This window comes from Wyeomyia smithii, chromosome 3 (genome assembly GCF_029784165.1).
Source record: "Wyeomyia smithii strain HCP4-BCI-WySm-NY-G18 chromosome 3, ASM2978416v1, whole genome shotgun sequence".
NCBI classification, from domain to species: domain Eukaryota; kingdom Metazoa; phylum Arthropoda; class Insecta; order Diptera; family Culicidae; genus Wyeomyia; species Wyeomyia smithii.
The window spans coordinates 51,754,806-51,775,123 of NC_073696.1; the positions used below are offsets into that span (position 1 = coordinate 51,754,806).

General features: G+C 37.3%; 1 protein-coding gene across 2 annotated transcripts in view; it reads left to right on the forward strand.

Annotated features, from left to right (window-relative positions):
* Positions 1-430: 430 nt before the first annotated feature.
* The window catches only part of LOC129726837 (abhydrolase domain-containing protein 2), a 28,876-nt gene continuing 8,988 nt past the window's right edge, over positions 431-20,318 (forward strand). For both annotated transcript variants that reach the window (XR_008728421.1, XM_055683979.1), the window contains exons 1-3: positions 431-1,020; positions 15,025-15,197; positions 15,274-15,441. Coding sequence is in view for 1 of the 2 variants with exons in the window: in XM_055683979.1 (XP_055539954.1) it covers positions 866-1,020; positions 15,025-15,197; positions 15,274-15,441 (496 nt within the window). In the remaining variant the exon portion in view is untranslated. The remainder of the gene's footprint in view (positions 1,021-15,024; positions 15,198-15,273; positions 15,442-20,318) is intronic.

Here is a 20,318-nt window from a genome sequence, read left to right on the forward strand (position 1 = left end):
CTTGGGTTCCACAGCGCGTTTGAATCACTAGGGCAAGGGTTGGTGACGGTGACAACGAAACCGATTTCGACGATCCAGCGTTGCCAGGTCATTTTTTCAAAAATCTGGAAAAGGCAAAATAAAAATCTGGAAGAAATCTGGCAGTCATTTCGTGGGGTGAAAGGTTAATTTTTCGAATAAAAGTCTTGGGGTACGCAAAATTTGAGGTGACAAAATTGCAAAATTTCGCGCCAAAATTGAAGTGATGACCTTTTTGCGGAACAGAGAAAATAAAATCTGGATATAATCTGGATCATCCATGAAAAATCTGGATAATTGGACATCAAAGCTGTCTACCTGGATACATGTTCAAAAATCTGGATAATCCAGCAAAATCTGGATACCTGGCAACGCTGCCTGTGATACAGTTCAGCAAGCGGTCGTCGTTGTGTGTCAGTCTAATGGTGCGTTTCCGAAGTAGTACACATATGGTGTGATTTGCTAGTGGTTTCGGAAAACGGCACACGCCAATTTGCCTTCCAGCAGTGAATCGCACTGTCGGACTGTGAAGACACTGCCGCTCACAGCCGCTTGAAAGTTTTTCTTTATCAGACAGCTGAGTTTGAGTATTTAACCTTCATTTCCATTGTTTACTGTGATATTGGTGTTTGGATTATACGCCCACCCACGGTTGTAGCAGTTCAGTATAATTGTAGAAGAAAAGATGTGCTGTTCCTGAATCAATACAGAAGTTCGAATCGCTGTAAAGGAAATCATGTCAAAGTAGCGAGAAAACTAAGCTGTGTGAAAATAAATTTCCCTTTTACATTCCTTTGGACTGGAATCGATCATCTGGGACGGAGCCTCCGGGGCAATCTGTCGAACAATGTCGCCCGCATTCCTGGCGGTGATAGCCGTCATCTTGTGCATATTATTCCGCATCCTGAACGTTAACAGTCAACCACAGATTCCGCATCTGCTCTGCCGTGATGGCCAGTTCATGGAATGTTTCAACAAAATCGCTCCGATGTTGCGAGAACCGTAAGTATATTTCTGTTTTTTATTACAGCGAAAAATATCGGATTTAAATGCATGAAACGCATACCATTGCTCAAATAAGGAACCTCGCTTGCAAACAAATGAAAAGAATACTAATACGGGAAATCTTAAGGGGAATGAAATGCGGCTATGTACATTAGCAGTTAAACACGAAAACGAAATATTAATAGAACAACTCCACTGGCAATGGAAACACTGAAAGGGAGCTTCCGTTCTTTTCCATATTCTATATTTATATCCATACACTGTTTTCGCCATACATCAGTTTGTTGGCCTTGCACATCTACTGACCAAAAACAAACAATCCGCAACGAAAGAACAAGAGAATGAGGTAGGCAATCGAATGGAATTTTGCGATGATATGATAGCAAGCAGCCAAACTAGCTTAGTAATTGCTAACGAAATCGTTGCAAAAACTGAATGAAATCTGTTGTTTCTTTTGGATTTCAAGAATGAAATGATATAAATCTATTTGATATATGTCTGTTAGAATCGAAGAATGATAAACGCATACCTCCCCACATTGAGGCAGCCCCAAGTCAACTACTTCAAGCTGGTATTTTCCTGTTCTTACGTATTTCGTCCGGTAAACCGCACCTTGCCTAAACCGACTCTATTATGAAAGCCGATAGTAGTTGGTAAACTTCACTAACCGCAGCGGATGTTCGGTAGGTGAGTGGTGCATAGCCAAATGGTTACGCCAATGGTAAAGATGAATCATCTAGGTACGTAGATTTTTACTGGCTTGCAGTGTGCAGCTACCATACTAACAATACATTTGTTCGGTAAACAAAAAAACTTTCTTAGTCAAGTGCGAGGTGATGCCGTATTTTCCGTCAATAGAGGGTATTTTTGTAACTCACAGTAACGTGCTCGAGGTGCGCTGTGTACATAGCACTGGAATATTCCGATCGCTTTGGTATTTAGTCCAAGTTCGCTTGAACAAAGCATTCTTACACTTTGGAAAAGTAATATTACCCCTTATTTCTTTCTGATGGGAATTAGTTCCTCGAAAGAAAGGCGGAATTCAACACCTAAATAACATAGATTTTCTTAATTTGGTCTATGCAAACAGACTTCTCGTTTTACTATCACACACTATTTTATTACAAAAATCGACTTGAGATTGCCGAAGAAAAATACGCAGACCAATTACAAATACTCGCCCCCATATAATATTGATGTAGCATTTCTGTGACAATTTTTACCGCGTGATTACTCGTACTCAACTATTCAACTGATCTAATATTGATTTAACATAATGACTCGTCCCACACATAACTGCTACTGCATGTGCCCCTTATTATCGTGCTTTAACTGGTGTTATCCAGTCTGATTCTCAGGCGCTTCCCCTCAAATAATAAACATCCACCATTCCCCTCAAGTGTAGCAGGAAGTATCACGCGACGCCGAGGAAAACACACAAGGAATAGGACATTTTTACGACGGCGTCAGATCACATAGTTAATAAAATCAGTCAGTAGGAAATGAAATTAATTGCAGGAAAAATCTTTATCTGCTGGAAACTTGTTGCTGCGTTCAATAAAGTTCATTTTTTAAGGATGAAAGCATCGCTCTAATGAAACGACATTTGATCAAGAATATGATTGGATAAGATATATATCTGCTGCGAAGAATAGATAAAACACTGCATAACTCTGAAGACCTAGTATGTTTGTGCTTCTTATATTCTTTCTCACCTTGGTAAAAAAAAACATTTGAAAGAAACTAATTTGTTGTTTCTACCAGAATTTTTTACCCTTTGTCAAAGCATAACTAACAAAGGCAAAAGCTAAATTCCTAATTTTTTTTCTTGAATATTGTACCAACCACAAATCAAGTATCAATTTGCTCCACCGAATCTGCCAGTGTTGCTTCCGATTACCGAACGGACAATGTCGCCTAATCAAATAGAGCCATTAATCATCCGTTATAGTGTCCGATAAAAGGAGCAAATCAGGAGAAAAAAAGAGAGTCAAACCGTTCCACGCCAAAGTTTATTGACACAATGCCACACCGTTGGTGAAATTATGTAGAAAAGAAATAAAATACGACAGGCTGGACATAAGGAAGACCTTTACCACATAATCATCATCATTATCGCTATGAATCCTGGCTGTCAATCGAAGGCCGTTTCCTTATCATAAATCCGGTTGGCTTTCGTTTGACTTGCTTCATTCGTGATTTTTTGTGTACTTTATAAATTGTGAAGCCGAACCACTTTCTTCGTTTGCTTTCCATATTGATAAATGAGTTTGTTAATTGAATATCAACATAATTGCAATCGTTAATGGAATTTATTGGCTAGCAAAAATTGATTGAATTATAAAAGAACGATGCCAAAGTCCGCCACCAATTGGTGCGATGTCGGAGATGATTGTGCAACTTTAAAGCTCTGATGGCTTAAATGTCGGTAACCTTTATGTTTTTGTTTTGATTTCACCGCATGTGTTCGCTAGTGAGCACACATGTAACTGGGGCAGTGAAAGATACTCTATCATCGTAGCGGCGTAACATTTTGCTGATCCGTTCATCGGGCTTTAATTCACTTGCTGACTTGAGATTACTGTTGTAATGATAATTGTGATTTCAGCTGTGGGTATGTTCGTTTTTTCCCAACCAAATTGCAAATTTTCGTCAACTTCTAAATTTTTTAAAAATATTATTGAAACATTTTATACAAAGCAAAGCTTTGCAATGATGTGTACATTTTGTAAATGTAAACTACAACCCGCACATCTCTAGTGTGGACTTTAATTAGAGAAATTCATTGCATTACATCACATTGCCAACTCATTTCTGTTGCCATCATGCGTCAAAGTTAAATACCATTATCGGTGCATTTTGTTATACACTGTGGAGTAAGTGGGTCAAAATTATGTAACATTACTCTCCAATGCACAATGGTCCAGAAACCAAATTTAGGAGGAAATTTGGGTCTAGAGCTCTATAGCAATGTTTTAGAGAAAAACTTCCTTCTACAAAGTTGTTACATATGATAATGCGCTTATTGAAAAATTATCAAAAATTAGGGTGACCAAAATTTTCGAAGCAATCAACTATCTAACTTTTTTATATTTGAAGATAGAAGAAAAACTTGTTCTTCAATGTTATAGCTCCAATAATTTTAAGTAACTTTGTAAAAAAATGTTTTTTTCTATCTTTGAAAACAACCGATTTATATTGAAAAAACACATTTTGCGCTCTAATTTAATTTAATTTAAAAAAAATTCATAACTTTTGAACCAGTTGATCGATTTTCGATCTTTTTGGGTCAAATTAAAGGTAATTACGTCTAGTTATAAGAAAAAATACCAAAACATAAATCTGGGTGCTTTTATATGCATAATGTATAAAATTATTGAAATTTTCGTCATGTTTTTAAATTGAATTTACTCAAATTTAAAAAATAACATATCTCTATAAGTTCCTCCATTTATAGAGTCAAGTGTGCCCTTCAAAATGAGACCAAGAGATATTTTTTATGTTTGCCCCAAAATGATTGACATACAAATGAAAAAATGCATGTTTTTTGATGAAAAACATCAATAACTTTGAGTAGAATAGAGATATTGGCGATATCAGAATTGCAAATTGCTTCTCTTAAAAGCTTTAAAAGTCGTTCAAAGGCAGTTTAAGGGTGAAACTTGAAATAAAGAAGTTAAAGCGCAAAATGTGTTTTTTCAATATAAATCGGTTGTTTTCAAAGGTAGAAAAAAACTTTTTTTTACAAAGTTACTTAAAATTATTGGAGCTATAACATTGTAGAACAAGTTTTTCTTCTATCTTCAAAGATAAAAAAGTTAGATAGTTGATTGCTTCGAAAATTTTGGTCACCCTAATTTTTGATAATTTTTCAATAAGCGCATTATCATATGTAACAACTTTGTAGAAGAAAGTTTTTCTCTAAAACATTGCTATAGAGCTCTAGACCCAAATTTCCCCCTAAATTTGGTTTCTGGACCATTGTGCAACGTCATTCTCATACCATTTTTATGTTTGATATTAAAATAATAAACCTCATTCATGTTCGAGGAAAAAATAACTATAAAAATAACAATTACGTTCGAATTCTCATCTGTGTTATTGGATCAACGTAGCTTAGCGCAAATTGATTCGCCATCAACAGGCAGAACGGTTTTCTAAGCGCGTCATACACTTACAGTTTATGGCAAGGTAAAATCACAGACTAACAGACGTAACACTGGAGCCTAGCGCCATCGCCACATAAAACGATCATTTCAAATTTCCAATCGAATTAAAGTCATCGCGCGATAACACCGTCTGGGGCGCTGTCATGCAACATCATACATATTTTGTGGTTCCCAACTTGACACATGCACGTACGCTAGCGCTGGTGTCGGAAAATAAGACGCAGCGCGAACACGGCAGTAGATGGTGCTTATGTTACTAACGTAAAGTACTGTTATTATCCGAACGATGATTATATTGAAAATTCGTTTGAAGTGTTATGTCTGTTAGTCTGTGGTAAAATGTTAGCAAATTCAGCTTACTTCACAATCACTCGTTACAAGTGGGTATAAATTGGTAGCTTACGTAAAAGTAGTGCGATACTAGAGCAATCATTAGTCCAGTTCGTGCTGCGGTTAGTCACTTCCGTCCCTTCCAATCGAAACTACGGCTTCTACTAACACACACATCTAATCCTTATCAATCACTACGATGGCTTCAAACGCTGCGCATACAACGATTATCTGCGTTCGTTATTGTATCTAGTTCCGGTGGAAGCTTTCCTCGAACATCAAAATACACTCTACCGATTAGAGTGTAACCGATAAACATGATGGCACAGAAGAATTAATTTTTAGTTGACCCGAAAAGTCAACGAAACAAAATTTTCACCAGCACCGTTCCTCATGAAAAAGTCATGAACATAAACTGTTGCTTATGTCATTCTTAAAGATTGCGACAAATCAGATAGCAACAGTCGAAAATTTAACCATCAAAATGTGACGAAACAGTTCAAAGATCCCCGTACTGTATCAGAGTTGCCCAAGCTCAAGCTTACCTGCAGCCGTGGTGACGTGATATGTTGTTTTATCTATTTGATGGATTCAGGCATTTTCCGCTTAGCCGTTTGCTGACAAACTTATTTTTTGATCGGTGATAAAGCACTAATTGGGTTACCTTTCTTATAGACAGCTTCTTTAATTTATTCATGTCCTAGGAGTCGATAGTCTTGATGTTGATTTCCTATATAAACTCACTCCCAGTAGTTAATGTTTTCATAACTCGACGGTTGGGTATTAAACGTAAGATAGTGTGACAGAGAAAATCAAGTCTTAATTCGCACAGAAGATTAAGAAAATTGAGCAACGAAAACTTAATGTGCTGAATGTTGGTCCAAATGTGATTGGCTAGACACAATTTTGTTTGTTTTTGTTAGCTGAGCTAGACACAACAAACTCTATGGAGCAAAAATACAGAAAGTTTGTAAGTAAACGAAAAAAAATCGAGTATGAAGTGGCATGAGATATCATTCAGCAAGATATGCGGAGTAATGAAAATGCTTCTGCTGTTTCTATGATGTTCGAGAATAGGATTACTAACTCATTATTAGGGCTGATATAAAGTAAAGTGCAATTTCGTGTAGTAATTAGCATATCGATAAAGTATGATCCGGACAATAAACTGTGTGGAATTGCTATTTCTTGAATGGAATTTTTCAATATGAATGCGACACTGAAAATATGATTTATATGATTGTCTAGCGTTATATGGTATTGAAGAATCGATTCGTATTTCTAACATTAACACGGTTTTATGAATAATCATGATAATGCCAACCAATAACTCGTTTCAAAAAAAATATTGAAAGGGTTGTTGATTGCAATAGGCATGAAGGAAATTCATTGAAAACTGACAATGTCTGAAGCATTTGAAATTGGACGATTTTTGCGATGCTCTCAACGGTTAGGATCTCAATTTACACCCTCTGTTAGAGTGTTGCCGTAAGACGTAATTTTCCTATCAATTACGTTGAAGTGCTGATGTATCTTTTTGTCAAGTGTTATTATTATTGTACATCTGTAAATGCTTTCCGTTTCTTCGAGAGCAGAACATTTAGATGTTCGGCAAAATACCTTTCTATGCTATAGTGACGCCAAAAAAATTTTGTTCAATTCCTCGTAATTGTGGATTGCCAACTGCAGATGACTCCGGATGATTCTCGTTTTATTATTATCTTAAGCATCAAGATACTCCATTACAGCCGCCAGACCGTCAGGTACTCTAGCACCAACGCGCACAATCGCCATTCCACAGCTGACGATGAATTCGACCTACCGTGAACAAAAGCCTAGCACGATATAAACGGGACGATTTTGTCACGACCCGGCATCGTAATTTATGAATTCGATTGAACGGAATAGAGCAGTTCCACAGAAAATGTACCAGTTTTAATATTTTTTGATTTGCCATGTTTCATTTGGCTAATACTTTGCTCAGACACCTTTACAAAAAAATTTTGTTTTTTGAAAAAAAAAATTAAAACAAAAATTGAAAATAACTACCTATAAAAAGCTTATTTTTCAAAAATCTATTATTCTTTCATGAAAGCTACAAAGCTTCAGCCATATCAAAAATGGTCGATTGAATTGGTTGCCCGTTTTTTTGTGAAATTGCTCAATAGCGATGTGTTATTTATTTATCTGGCATTCCATCAAAATGACATGGTCTGATTAACAAAGGTTCTCCAATTTACTCGGCTATTGGCTGTCGCTTTTCAATGGCCAGGACGCCGTGTATTCTCCGCATCTAACGCATCTTGCTCGCTGCGCCCCTGGTCGGCTTCTTCCTATCGGATTCGAGGCAAACACCATCTTCGCAGGGTAATTGTCCAGCATTCTTGAAACATGCCCTACCCAGCGTATCCGTCCAGCTTATGCCCAGTATTAAAAAACTGGGTTCGCCGTAGAGTTGCGCGAGCTCATGGGTCGTCCTCCGCCTCCATATCCCGTCTCTACACGCCGCCAAAGTTCGTCCTCAGTACCCGTCGTTCGAAAACTCCGAGCACTCACAGGCAGGGTTGATATTTGTTGACACTCTTGAGTGAAAGTGAAAAAAAACATCCAAAAAACGTTATTTTTTTACAATCCTTTCAGAGTTCAGAGTTCAGAGATGGAAGCAAGACAACAAAATCAGTTTATCAGTTACCGAAGATTGTCAAGGCATCGGTCAGTGTCAGTGAAAAAGTGTTTCGGTGAGGTTCATTTCGGTTGATTGGACTGTTTGTTTTTCTTTTTCGCTTTGAAGTGAAGATCATTTGGTTGGATTTGTCGTCAAATTTTATTCCGTAACCGTGAACGATGCGCGCGAACTATTTCATCTGAGTATAACAGCACGTTACTAGAACGAAAATCTAGTGTATCTGAAAGAGTGCTGCGATCATTGGAAGTGAAAATTGAAAATGATTGGCTGTAATTTTCGAAGAAAATGACTTTTATCAGCACTGCTCGCAGGTCTTCCTCGAACATTGCCCACGTTTCATGCCCGTAGAGAACAACCGGATTTATGAGCGTTTTGTACAGGTTACACTACGTACGGGCTCAGTCTGTTCGACCGCAATTACTTGTGGAGACACGACTTCCATTGATAATACACGTCCTAAACTCACGACTGGTACCACTGTCCTCAGATAACAGGGAGCCAAGATAGACAAACTCGTTGACTACCTTTAACTCATCTGCCGTATGGTAAAGGTTTGTCCGTCGTAAACCGTCCATCCAAGAAGTCGGCCTGATAGATTCTATAGAGAAAATGATTTGGGAAAACACTTTGTAGGCGGCATCCAGGATCGCACGATAGTTCCCACAGTCCAATTTGTCGCCTTCCTTATAGATAGGGCAGAAAACCCCATCCTTCCACTTCTCGGGTAGCTGTTCTGTTTCCCAAATTCTTGCAATCTGACGGTGTAAACAGGTGGCCAGCTTTTCCGGGCCTATCTTTATAAGCTCCGCTGCTTGATAGCATCATTGACCTCGCCTATCGTTGGGGCTGGCACGTCTTCTACGTTTGTCGCACCGACGGGATCACTTTCTTCGCTACTATGATCCTCTGCCTGGGCCCTATCCAGGTGTTCGTTTATAAAAAAGTAAAAAGTTAGATACCTGATTGCATTGAAAATGTTGGTCACCCTAATTTTTGATAATTTTTCAATAAGCGCATTATTATATGTAACAACTTTGTAGAAGAAAGTTTTTCTCTAAAATGTTGAGAGCTCTAGACCAAAATTTCCACCTAAATTTGGTTTCTGGACCATTGTGCATTCACCTCAACGGGAAATAAAATATACTGGAAAATCAAATTTTTTCGGTTTTTTATTTTATGCAGCTAACAGAAGCCTGAACATGATGATGAATGGTCTGCTGGATAAGTTTATTCGAGCTGACAGAAAATAATTTTCTAGTTTATCGAAAAGCGTTAGATTGCCTTCATCTTCATAATGATGGGGAGCTCCGTAGCCGCAAGGTTACAGACAAGAGGGCTATTTAATTGTCAAAGTACTCTCCACTCATACCCTTTCGTCAAGTTCTCTTCGGGAATTGTAACTAGTGTAATAGAAGAGCAGTAAGCTTGAAACGGGAAGGTAAAACTCACACACAAACACGAATAAAAATGATAAACGTATCACTTACTTCAATAATGATATTGCCAATAATATGAAGTGCGGAGTACAGAAAATACCTGGGCAATATCACAATAAATTAAATGTTTCTGGTCGAAAAAAAATCTTCTTATTGATGCTATTTTCGTTCGAAACATTCAATTCTGTAGGTTTAAAATGGAGGTAAGAAATGTTAATCAATGAATAACACGGAGGTGATTCAAAAAAAAAAAACTTACACCCATTTGTTATATCTGATAGTTGTGCAAAAACACACGTAATAAGTTTTTCTGGGATGAGTATGATTGACAAACTGAAGTATCGAAGTTTGAGGCCTGTTATGCGGACAAAATCGGGATAATCGGGATGAATGTATCCATCTAACATTACCACATTGGTCTCGCTAATTTTCAGCTCTATTTTCCATTGATATTGTTTACGGTAATAACACAGTTCAACAAAAATTAACTTTTTTCTGCCTTGTATTTTGACGCAAAAACGAATCCCCCCGAGTTCGAACACATTTCACCTTAAGGGTGCCATTTAGAATTTTTGAAAAATCGGAAATATTCGATGTTTTTTCGACACCATTTTGTTTTAGAGCCAAATATCAAGATTCTAAAAGTTTGCCCACATATTAGCATTATCTTACCCTAAATGGGTAAAAAAAAAACAGATCTTAAATCGGACAAAAACTGAGCTCAAAACGGTGATTCTACGAAAACGGTTTTTGAATGGTTTTAGTATATTGCAAAAAGCGAAATAATATCGAGTATGTGTAAGCATTAACGGTAATGCACTAATATCTAAAAGTGGCAGCGGTGTCTTATATTAAGTAAAAAAGTCTCAGGAATCGATTAGTAGGTGTCCGATCTACGTAAAATGTCAGCAACAAGTCATTTTTGTCCCAATTCCCCTACAAGTGTCTTATATTAAGTAAAAAAGTCTCAGGAATCGATTAGTAGGTGTCCGATCTACGTAAAATGTCAGCAACAAGTCAATTTTGTCCCAATTCCCCTACAATACTAAAATAGGTTTATCTCGACGTTAGAACAGCTTATTTGAAATCTGGTGAATGTAATATCAATAATTTAAGAGATACTCGAAGATACCATAACAATTTGTGTGAAGACCCTCCTCTTTTATAGATTTTTTTAAAATATTGTAGGTAAGAAAATTTTAAATTGTGAAATGACTTAACGTTTCGCTAGAAGTTGACGACAAAAAATGGTCCACGTCTGCCTCAGAACTAGGGGGGTGCCCTCGAATCGGGAGGCCTGGGGCATTTGTCTTCTTTGACGCCCCTCCCCCCCCTATTTCCCCTTTATCTTGTCCTGTCTGCAACCTAAATCTATGCAATAATAAATAATGCCCAAAAGTCGAGCGAGCTACGAGCACATTTCCCCAAGCTACTGTCGAGTCTCGGACGGGCTTAACACTGTAGAACAAAGTGTGTGCAATTTCGTACGTTTGTCGATGTGTTAATTGTTAAAGCTCTGAAGCGAAGAGCAATTACCGACTGAATAGAAGTGATAATCAATCATTTGATTTCACTCTCACACTTTCACTATACATCTGCTATCATCTGCCAAACGACAGACAAAAGTTTCTGTGCAATCGAATATTAATATAGTCACGACATTGCGGATGACAAATTGTCACAAATCTCCTGCCGGTAGAATACAAAGCCATTGCAGCGAAAGATAATGATATTTGCCATCGAGCGGAATCTAATGACCCGCCGGGGTGATAAATAGTTACTTGGAAGTACAAAAACAACTTAGTAAATGGTTGTGTTTTGCTGTTGAAACAGCATTACTAATATAAAATTGTTTTTCTATGACAATTTATTATTAATATTTTAGTAAAGAAATTGTTTTCAAACACCCATCTCATTCAGGCAACGATGAGATTTTCTGATGTTGATAAGCGATCGTCATGGTATTTTCACCGTCAAAACAATGCCATTCAATGGATAGTAGCGCGGAAAACTGTATGGAAACCGACCCGACAAAATTGACTTCTCGTTCTTTACTTCCTTCAAGTACATACCCATAACTAACACATAAAAGGTAAAGTGCAAACTTGTTAGTCAACTGTACTTGATCCTTGGATGCAGTAAAGTGCACCAGTATCAGAGGTAAATATATTCAAGTTGTTACCTTGATGCCATGACATAACAAGCCTGTTGGAAAACTTTTTCTTATTCGCAAACAAATGTTGAAGTCGAGCGCTAGAGATGTAAAGTTGGTTCATGGAAAATTTCTCGTTTTTTGTCAGCGGTAAAAAGGGGATATCATGGAGAAATTTTCATGGTTTTAACTTGAAGGGCATTTTTAAGGGAAATTTATGATAAATTTTTAACCAAAAAGTATTTTTGAATCAAAATTATATCCTCAGTCTTCAAGGCTAGTCGCAATGTGTTACAACGGTGTGCTTTTTTTTTGTGGATAAAAAATACTTATGCATGGCGACTGTGTATGTCACGCTTTTTTCAAACATTACTGCCAACGGAAAGAAATATGTCCAATGGAAAATTAAATCTTTCATTCCACCATGTCAGCAAAAACATCATTCCAATCAAAAATGGTCGAGACAGACTGAATGGCGATTTTCACTGAAAACGCTATACGATAGCTTTGGCCTATAAGTATTTCTTCAACATATCGCAGTCATTATAAAAACAGACCTTTTCCGCTTATCAACCGTGTCAGTCAACGAAGTTAAAGGTGGCGGATTTTTCTTTTCTTAAGAAATGAAAGTGTTTCAATTATGTTGTACTATATGCCACAGCGCTGGCGAGTGCATTCACGTGGCTCTGCTGCTGAAGGGCTTAAAGCGTTTCGATTTGCTTTAAATGAAAAGCGAAAAAAAATTGTCACAGTTGAATAGCGATGGTATCTAACAAAGGGCGTAGCAATGGCGTTGCTTTTATTTATGTTGTTGCTGCCACAATCTCTCGGTTCGATTTCGTAATAGGATGTTTGTCTTTGCGAATATCAAAAAATAAACTTATTCCCCAAAGGTAGAAAAATGCAGAGCGAGGCATTTGCCGTGTAATCATTAGCAATTTATATCAATAAAAATATTTGCGGTACGTCAAATTAACTACAATTGGTCGGAACCTTTTATTTTCTTTTAATTTATATTTGTGAATTACGCTAGCTGTGGCGTAGGGGTAAGCGGGGTAAGACCGCCCCCTTAAGCAATTCTGTTTATAGAAAAAAAAAGTTGCGGCTGCAATTTCATTTTTTCTTCGCTAAGAGGTTCTTCTATTCAATACCCGCATTAAAAAAATAAGAATTGAAATATTTTTGTTTATTTTCCAGTTTTTTTTTAAATTTTAAAAATTCATTGAAAATGTGCAGATCTTTTTCACGCGGGGTAAGCCCGCCCACCAGCGGGGTAAGATAGCCCACCTTTTTTTGAGGATAAACAATATTTTTAGGGCCGAAACGGTTGATTCTATCGCTATAGTGTCTCTGACAAAGTTGTAGATGGTATTTTTTTTTTCTTTTTAAATAAAATATACACTGTGAAAAATCTGAAAAAAAATTTTTTTTTCTAAGTTTTAACTTATTTTGTTTTCTTATTATTCAAGTTCAAATCAATGTTTAGGTACCTTTTTTGGTTTTCAAAATAAATATATTTTTCAGAATTGGGGTTTTTCAAGATAATGAATTCATAATATACCTATCTTTAAGCTAAAAATTAAAATTCATTAAACCTATCTGTATGATTCTTTTGAAGACTTATTATGTATAGAAAAATACTAATAATTATTATTTCTTTTATTTATATTTTCAATTTTCTATGTTTTTTTTTTTTTTTTTTTTTTTGAAGAACAAAATTACCAACGACTCTATACACCAAATAAACCGTCCAAAAAAAAAAATTCTTCACAAAAATTGAGCTATTCATATTTCTATTACTCCACGATCCAACAACCATAAAATTTTAGCTTACCTTTTGTAGATTTTACAGACAAAAACATGTTTTTTTCAAAAAAATTTGAAAAAAAATATATTTTTAATATTATTTCTATATTTTTTCTTTAATTTTTTTTAGAGTGTGTACTTTTTTCGAAAGTAAAAAACTACTATTTTCAATTCTGCCGGAGACGTCATACCTATCAAACACACCGTCCAGGCTCTAAAATTATTTTGGTTCATTAACACCATTTTCACACAGCTTTACTTTTTTCAAAAATAAGTCTTGTTAAAATATATTACTAGAAAAGCTTCAACCAAATCGAAAATGGTCGATTAACATCGATGTCTTATGTGGCTTGAAGTTGCTTTACTGATCCTGTAAATATTCCCTTTGTAGTGTCGAGGCATTTGGGTCTTGAAGTAAAACAACAAGCAGTTGGATTCGTGGCGGTTTTACCCCTTGTATAGTGGGCGACTTTACCCCCAGTGGAACATTTTCATATTTGACCGAAAAAGTAGTCAAAATTACAAGATTACTCACGGCCTTCGATATTTCCGAAAGAAGATAGATTCAGGCAAGCCATTAAACGTATATTCACGAACAAAACATTAGATTTTTAGACTGAAAAACCTTAAGTCCCGTTGCCGCAAAACAATAGCGCCTTGACTGGTTGCCAGCTGAAAGGTTGTTTTTGATTATTTCTGCGACCGTTCGTGCACTATCAAAACAAAAAAGCGTGCAAAATGTTATGTAATTATACTGTAATAGACACGTTAAAGAAATTTTTCAATTATTTTATAACTTGGTAGTAAAACTACGGTGGGCGGTCTTACCCCGCAGGGCGGTCTTACCCCGCAGGGCGGTCTTACCCTGTTTACCCCTAATCATCTGATTGCATCATTGATGTTGCCCACGTCGCTCCAAGTTAGTTTTGCTTTTGGTTGCATTTGGTAAATAGTTTACTCTAGTGCTACCACGACGCGTAACGTATAGAAATTAATAAATTAAATGTTTGATGCGTAACTATTCGAAAGCTCGTGATGAAAATTCATTTTATCACTAAAACCATGACCGATAAACCTATGATGCACTTATACCCAACTATTTTTTGTAAAAGGTTTTGACTTAACAAAAAAAAAAAAAACACTCAGAACTGCAAAAGTGTGTCATTTTGACCCATCCTCACAATCTCTATGCAATGGAAAAGACCTCTCGTTATAAAAGAAGCATAACGAATGAGATAAATATTGAAGCCTGTTCTAGCTATGAATGACTAGAAGAGACAGATCGATAATTCCAATTGAATCTCCTTCGACCTTCACATAAACTCAACTCTTCCAGTGTTATAACGGACTTGAAACCTATTTCATAAGACATCGAATCCAACTGATTACACAATAAAATAATTTTCATCCACTCTTTTGCAGCTACATTCCAACGCGCTTATGGGGCTTCAGTGGACACATCCAGACAATTATTCACAGCATCGTGGGCCGGGTGAAATGCCCTTGGCCCTTGGGCGAGCGAGTCTATCTGGCATTGGCAGACGGTTCCACACTTACCTACGATCTGTATCAACCACTGATAACCTCTGTTGAAGGTACCGTGCGCTATTCTAAACCTCGAAATCGTCCTTAGTTCATCTCATTTTTCTTTTACGCTTCACCTCGATGCAGACGACATCACCGTAGCCATATGCCCTGGAATTGGCAACTCTTCCGAGTCGGTATACATCCGTACCTTCGTACACTACGCACAATGTCACGGTTACCGGTGTGCCGTGTTGAATCATATCGGTGTTCTGGATAGTGTTCAAGTTACGTCTAGCCGCATATTTACGTATGGTGAGTGATGGTTTGTGTAAATTAGGAAAGCCATTTGTAACACGCTATGCTGTGTTTTCATTAAGGAAAAATAACAATGTCTGTTAGCGTGACGCCAAGTGTCCTTCATGTTGATTCACACACATGTTGCTTTTTTCATGCAGTATGGAAACACAAAGAAAGCTCCGACAGTCCTGATGTCTAGTCAGAGCCATTATAATCGGTCGGACAAATGTATTCTAATTCACCTAGTGGTGTTCAGGGCCTTATGCATATTGAAAGTCAGTTCAGGAAGCTGAACCTTTTCTGTTATGTTATTAGTTGTTCCCGATTTCCTAGGGTATTTTTACGCAATTGCATATCTTTTCTGCGCGTGAAATGCGAGCATAATTTATCGATTCGTGTTCGTTCGTTGCTAGTTTGTTATCAAGATCTCACATTACAGCGGCGCTTTTGAATAATCCCTACTGAACACGGTAGCGGAGGCGTTGACGAATATATACTAGAAGATATGCGTTTGTTTAATAACACTGGTCAACACAGGTGCACTCCAAAAGCTCAAACCGAAAAAAGGGAAAGATTATAGATATTCAACCATTGCTGTGAATTTCGGTGTTTTGGTGTTGTTGAAGATTTTAAATCCTTGGGGATATCAACACTGATGAGATAATGATTTCATTTGATGAGTGTCCCAGTGAAGGAAACCATGAATCTACTTGAAGATTGGCTTCTCTCTCGACGATGGGACAATCCTTGGAAAACTAAAGTACGCAGTAAATTGAAATTACCTCGACTTTGTATAGGAGACAATCATCTTTTATTTCGAAGGAAATTTTACAAGAAACAAAAAAAGCACCAATGGGAAATCCTCTTTCACTTTGTCTATGTGAACTTTAATGGCTAACTTAAAAAACAAACTGAATGAAGAAGATTCCTCATCAGTTTGTTGGTAAGAATAAGTGAACTATTTTGGATTTTATTTTTGCATAAAAATAACCGTTTTATTAAATGCAGTCGTTACAAAATTCGGCCACTTTGAATTCGAAATTTTTGAGAAACTCATGCACACAAAACAAACAAAGTAGGTACAAAGTAAAACGGGAAAACCGGAAAATTAGGCTTCACACCGGGAAAATAATCAATCTGTTTGTCTTCAGCCTCATTTGCTCAACCATTTGTTGAGAAAATATCAATTTGAAAACCTGTACCTGTTTTTTGCCTGATAACCTAATTGGCGGTGCGGAAACTCAGAGAATATCTTTTGAAATTTTGTTGATAATATAAACATTCAAAACTGTGTTACTTTCTACATTTGCTACATTCTGTTTTTCGCAGAAATTGTGACAAGATTAGGCATTTTTTTTTTTATTCTGTGTTTGTTCTTTTGACTGACATTTTTTGAGGAAATGCCACATTGATGAGCTATTTGTAATAGGTTTCACAGTTTTTTTTTTTTTTTTTTTTTTCAAATAAACAGTAGGTACGCAAAGCAGAGAGTTTAAAGTCTTTAAAATTTGTAGATGTGAATTTTTTCCTTTTTATTCATCTCAACACCAAAAATTCCCAAATGAAACTTCCGACCATTTGACTAAATCGAGAAATAAAATTAAAATTACCTTACCTTGGACAAATGAGAGCGATGAGATGAATATAGGAGCGATTCCCCTACATAAAGTTATTTGTAGTTGAACGCGAAGTGAATAACAAAAACTGAGTGTTTGGGATTTATAGAAAACTTTGTATTTTCTTTCGGCTAGAAGATACATGATTTTTTTGCATATGTTTTACCTATTTTGCTTAAGTGATATATTGTATAAGGATGTTTCAGTTTCAGTAGGTCATTGTGTTGGAATAGTATTATTGAAAAATTGTATCTCAAAAACTTCTACATCTTGTCTCTGGAAGAGTTGTAGCAAACTAATTTCTAGACTTGGAAAAAACATACATTGGAACAAATCATTTTAATGCTGTTTTTCATAGGAAATGGAATTTTAAAAATAAGTAAACAAAAGAAACACTTTTTGTTTCTTTTAATTTTAATAATGTAGGACCTTCTGTTTTTTATACACAGGCTTCGCAGCCATCTGGTAATAAGAGTACACATACGGAAAATTGTGGGGCTAGTGGTACAACAGTCTCCCCCGAACCGAGACTTGAACCTACGACGGCTGGCTTGGTAGGCTAGCATCGTACCAGCTGAAAGATTAATTTTAATCACTAGTGTTCCCAAATATGTTCTATTTGCATTCAAAACATAAAATCGCATTTTTCGGCTATTAAAAATTTGATAATTTCGCTGTGTTTCTGAAAAAATTTGACATGAAAAACATATTTGTTTTTCAGAGGTACAGGAGGTAGACAAAATTAAAATCAAATAGCTAGAACTTCACGAAAAATGAATCAATTTTGATGAAACCGGTTTCATTTTGGTGGAAAACTATGCTGGTTTCCTAGTATTACATGAGAACTTGAGGTGAACAATGGACACCGGAAATGTTCCGGATCTTAGGAGTGTTTATCAAGATCTGCATTTTGCATCGTGTAGAACTTTTTCTGACATTTTGTTTTTTTTAGATTTATATGTTTCCAATAAACTAGAATTCATTCTGAGTTCATTGGTACCCAAAGGTCGAAGAACCATCGAGATATGCATTAATCGAGTATGTTTTTTGCAGTTTTTTTTTGCTGTTAGGGTCGAGTTTTACTCGTAATATCTCGTGAAATCGAAAAAAATGAGAAGGCTGACACACTAGCCGGACTGAACCTGTTTGTGATGTCTCACCGAGCGCGTCAAAAGCTGAACTCGGTGAATGGAAGAAAGCAACCATCAAACTGGGATATCTGAGCTTACCCGAGAGCATCCATAGGTCTTATCACAAGGCATTGTCCGAGCAAGTATCATCTCAAAAAAACTGGGCAAACTTGATGATGACAAATGTCGCCTTTTTGGCATCAAAATCGAATCATCGAATCTGCGAACGCCGAGTGTTAATACAACGCAAATTGCGTATTTTCTGTGAGGGACACGTAGAACCTGCCGATATTAAGAGGGAATGTCTCAGTGATGTGGTACAACAGTCTCCCCCGACAAACTAGACTGCGAGAACTATCGAGCGATCACAGTCCTGAATGCCGCCTACAAAATGTTTTCCTAGGTCATCTTCCAACGCCTGTCCCCATTAGCCAGCAGGTTTGTAGGAAGCTACCAGGCCGGCTTCATGGAAGGACGGTCTACGACTGACCAAATCTTTACACTGCGGCAGATCCTCTAAAAGTGCCGTGAGTTTAGAGTCCCTACACACCATCTTTTCGTCGATTTTAAAGCCGCATACGATACAATAAACCGACAAGAGCTATGGAAAATTCTCGACGAAAACGGTTTCCCGGGGAAGCTGACAAGACTGATTAAGGCTACGATGGAGGATGTGAAGTGTTGTGTGAGAATTTCGGGTGGAACGTCGGACCCATTCGTGTCTCACGGGGGGCTCCGACAAGGTGGTGGTCTTTCCTGCTTATTGTTTAACGTCGCGCTAGAGGGTGTTATGAGACGAGCGGGGTTTGACATGCGGGGCACGATTTTAAACAGATTAGATCAATTTATTTGCTTTGCGGATGACGTGGATATTGTCGGCAGAAAATTTGAGACGGTGGCAGACCAGTATACCCGACTGAAACGTGAAGCAGATAGGATCGGACTGAAGATTAATACGTCAAAAACTAAGTATATGCTTGCAGGTGGGTCCGAGCACGACAGGGCACGCCTAGGCAATACGGTAACAATCGACGGGGATGAGTTCGAGGGGGTCGACGAGTTTGTGTACCTCGGCTCTCTGGTAACTGAGAACAACGATACCAGCCGGGAGATAAGGAGACGTATTATCAGTGGAAGTCCATAAAAAACTACGGTCGCAAAATATGAGTCTTCGCACCAAGTGTATCCTGTACAAAACGCTAGTAAGACCGGTCGTTCTCTACGGGCATGAGACGTGGACAATGCTCGAGAAGGACTTGCGAGCACTCGGAGTTTTTGAACCATCTTTGGCGGTGTGCAGGAGAACGGAGTGTGGAGGCGTAGGATGAACCACGAGCTTGCACGCCTCTACGGTGAACCCCGTATTCAGAAAGTGACTAAAGCTGGAAGGATACGCTGGGCAGGGCATGTAGCTAGAATGCCGGATAACTACCCTGCAAATTGGTATGTAGATGGCCCCTAAGTAAGTCTCAGTGATGTAATAAACTTCATACAAAGAGCGTTGCCTAACTAGGATAAATGTGCAATGAAGCAAGGACAACAACTCACTAAATAGTGATGAACCTGCTCGTATGCACTAAGAGTAAGCTGGAGCATAGCGCAATAGATCAAATAATGGTCGCAGTGGTTCAGTCTTCTACAAGGGAAAAAAACTTCGCATGAGCGTTTAGTGATTTGCATGATAAATTTTCTCCTAAACACGATGAAATCAGAAAATACACTTCTGCCCAAGAACGCAATTTAATTTTTCTAATGTCAAAATAACATACCTGGCAACTCTGTTTCTCAATTCTGCCGAATTCTGCTGAATTTATCAGCTGTTGAGTCCCGGCAAAAAAATCCAAGTGTGTAACACCTCGGTGTGTTAGGTGTTTTTCGTGTAGAATTTTCTTAGAAACACGATGAAATTATCAAATTTCAAATCAAAATGTACTCATTTGCCGAAAAATGCAATTTGATTGTTTAATTGTAGAAAAAACGTATCTGGCACTGCCGGTTTAAATTGATATTTTTGGAGTTTCTGATTAATTTTATTCAAAAATGGTGTATAAGTTTATTTCTAGATTTAATACCGTTTTACCTCAAGCTTGGAACAGTCTTAACTTCGAACACTTCGGAATAAAAATTACATTATTATAGCTAGAGT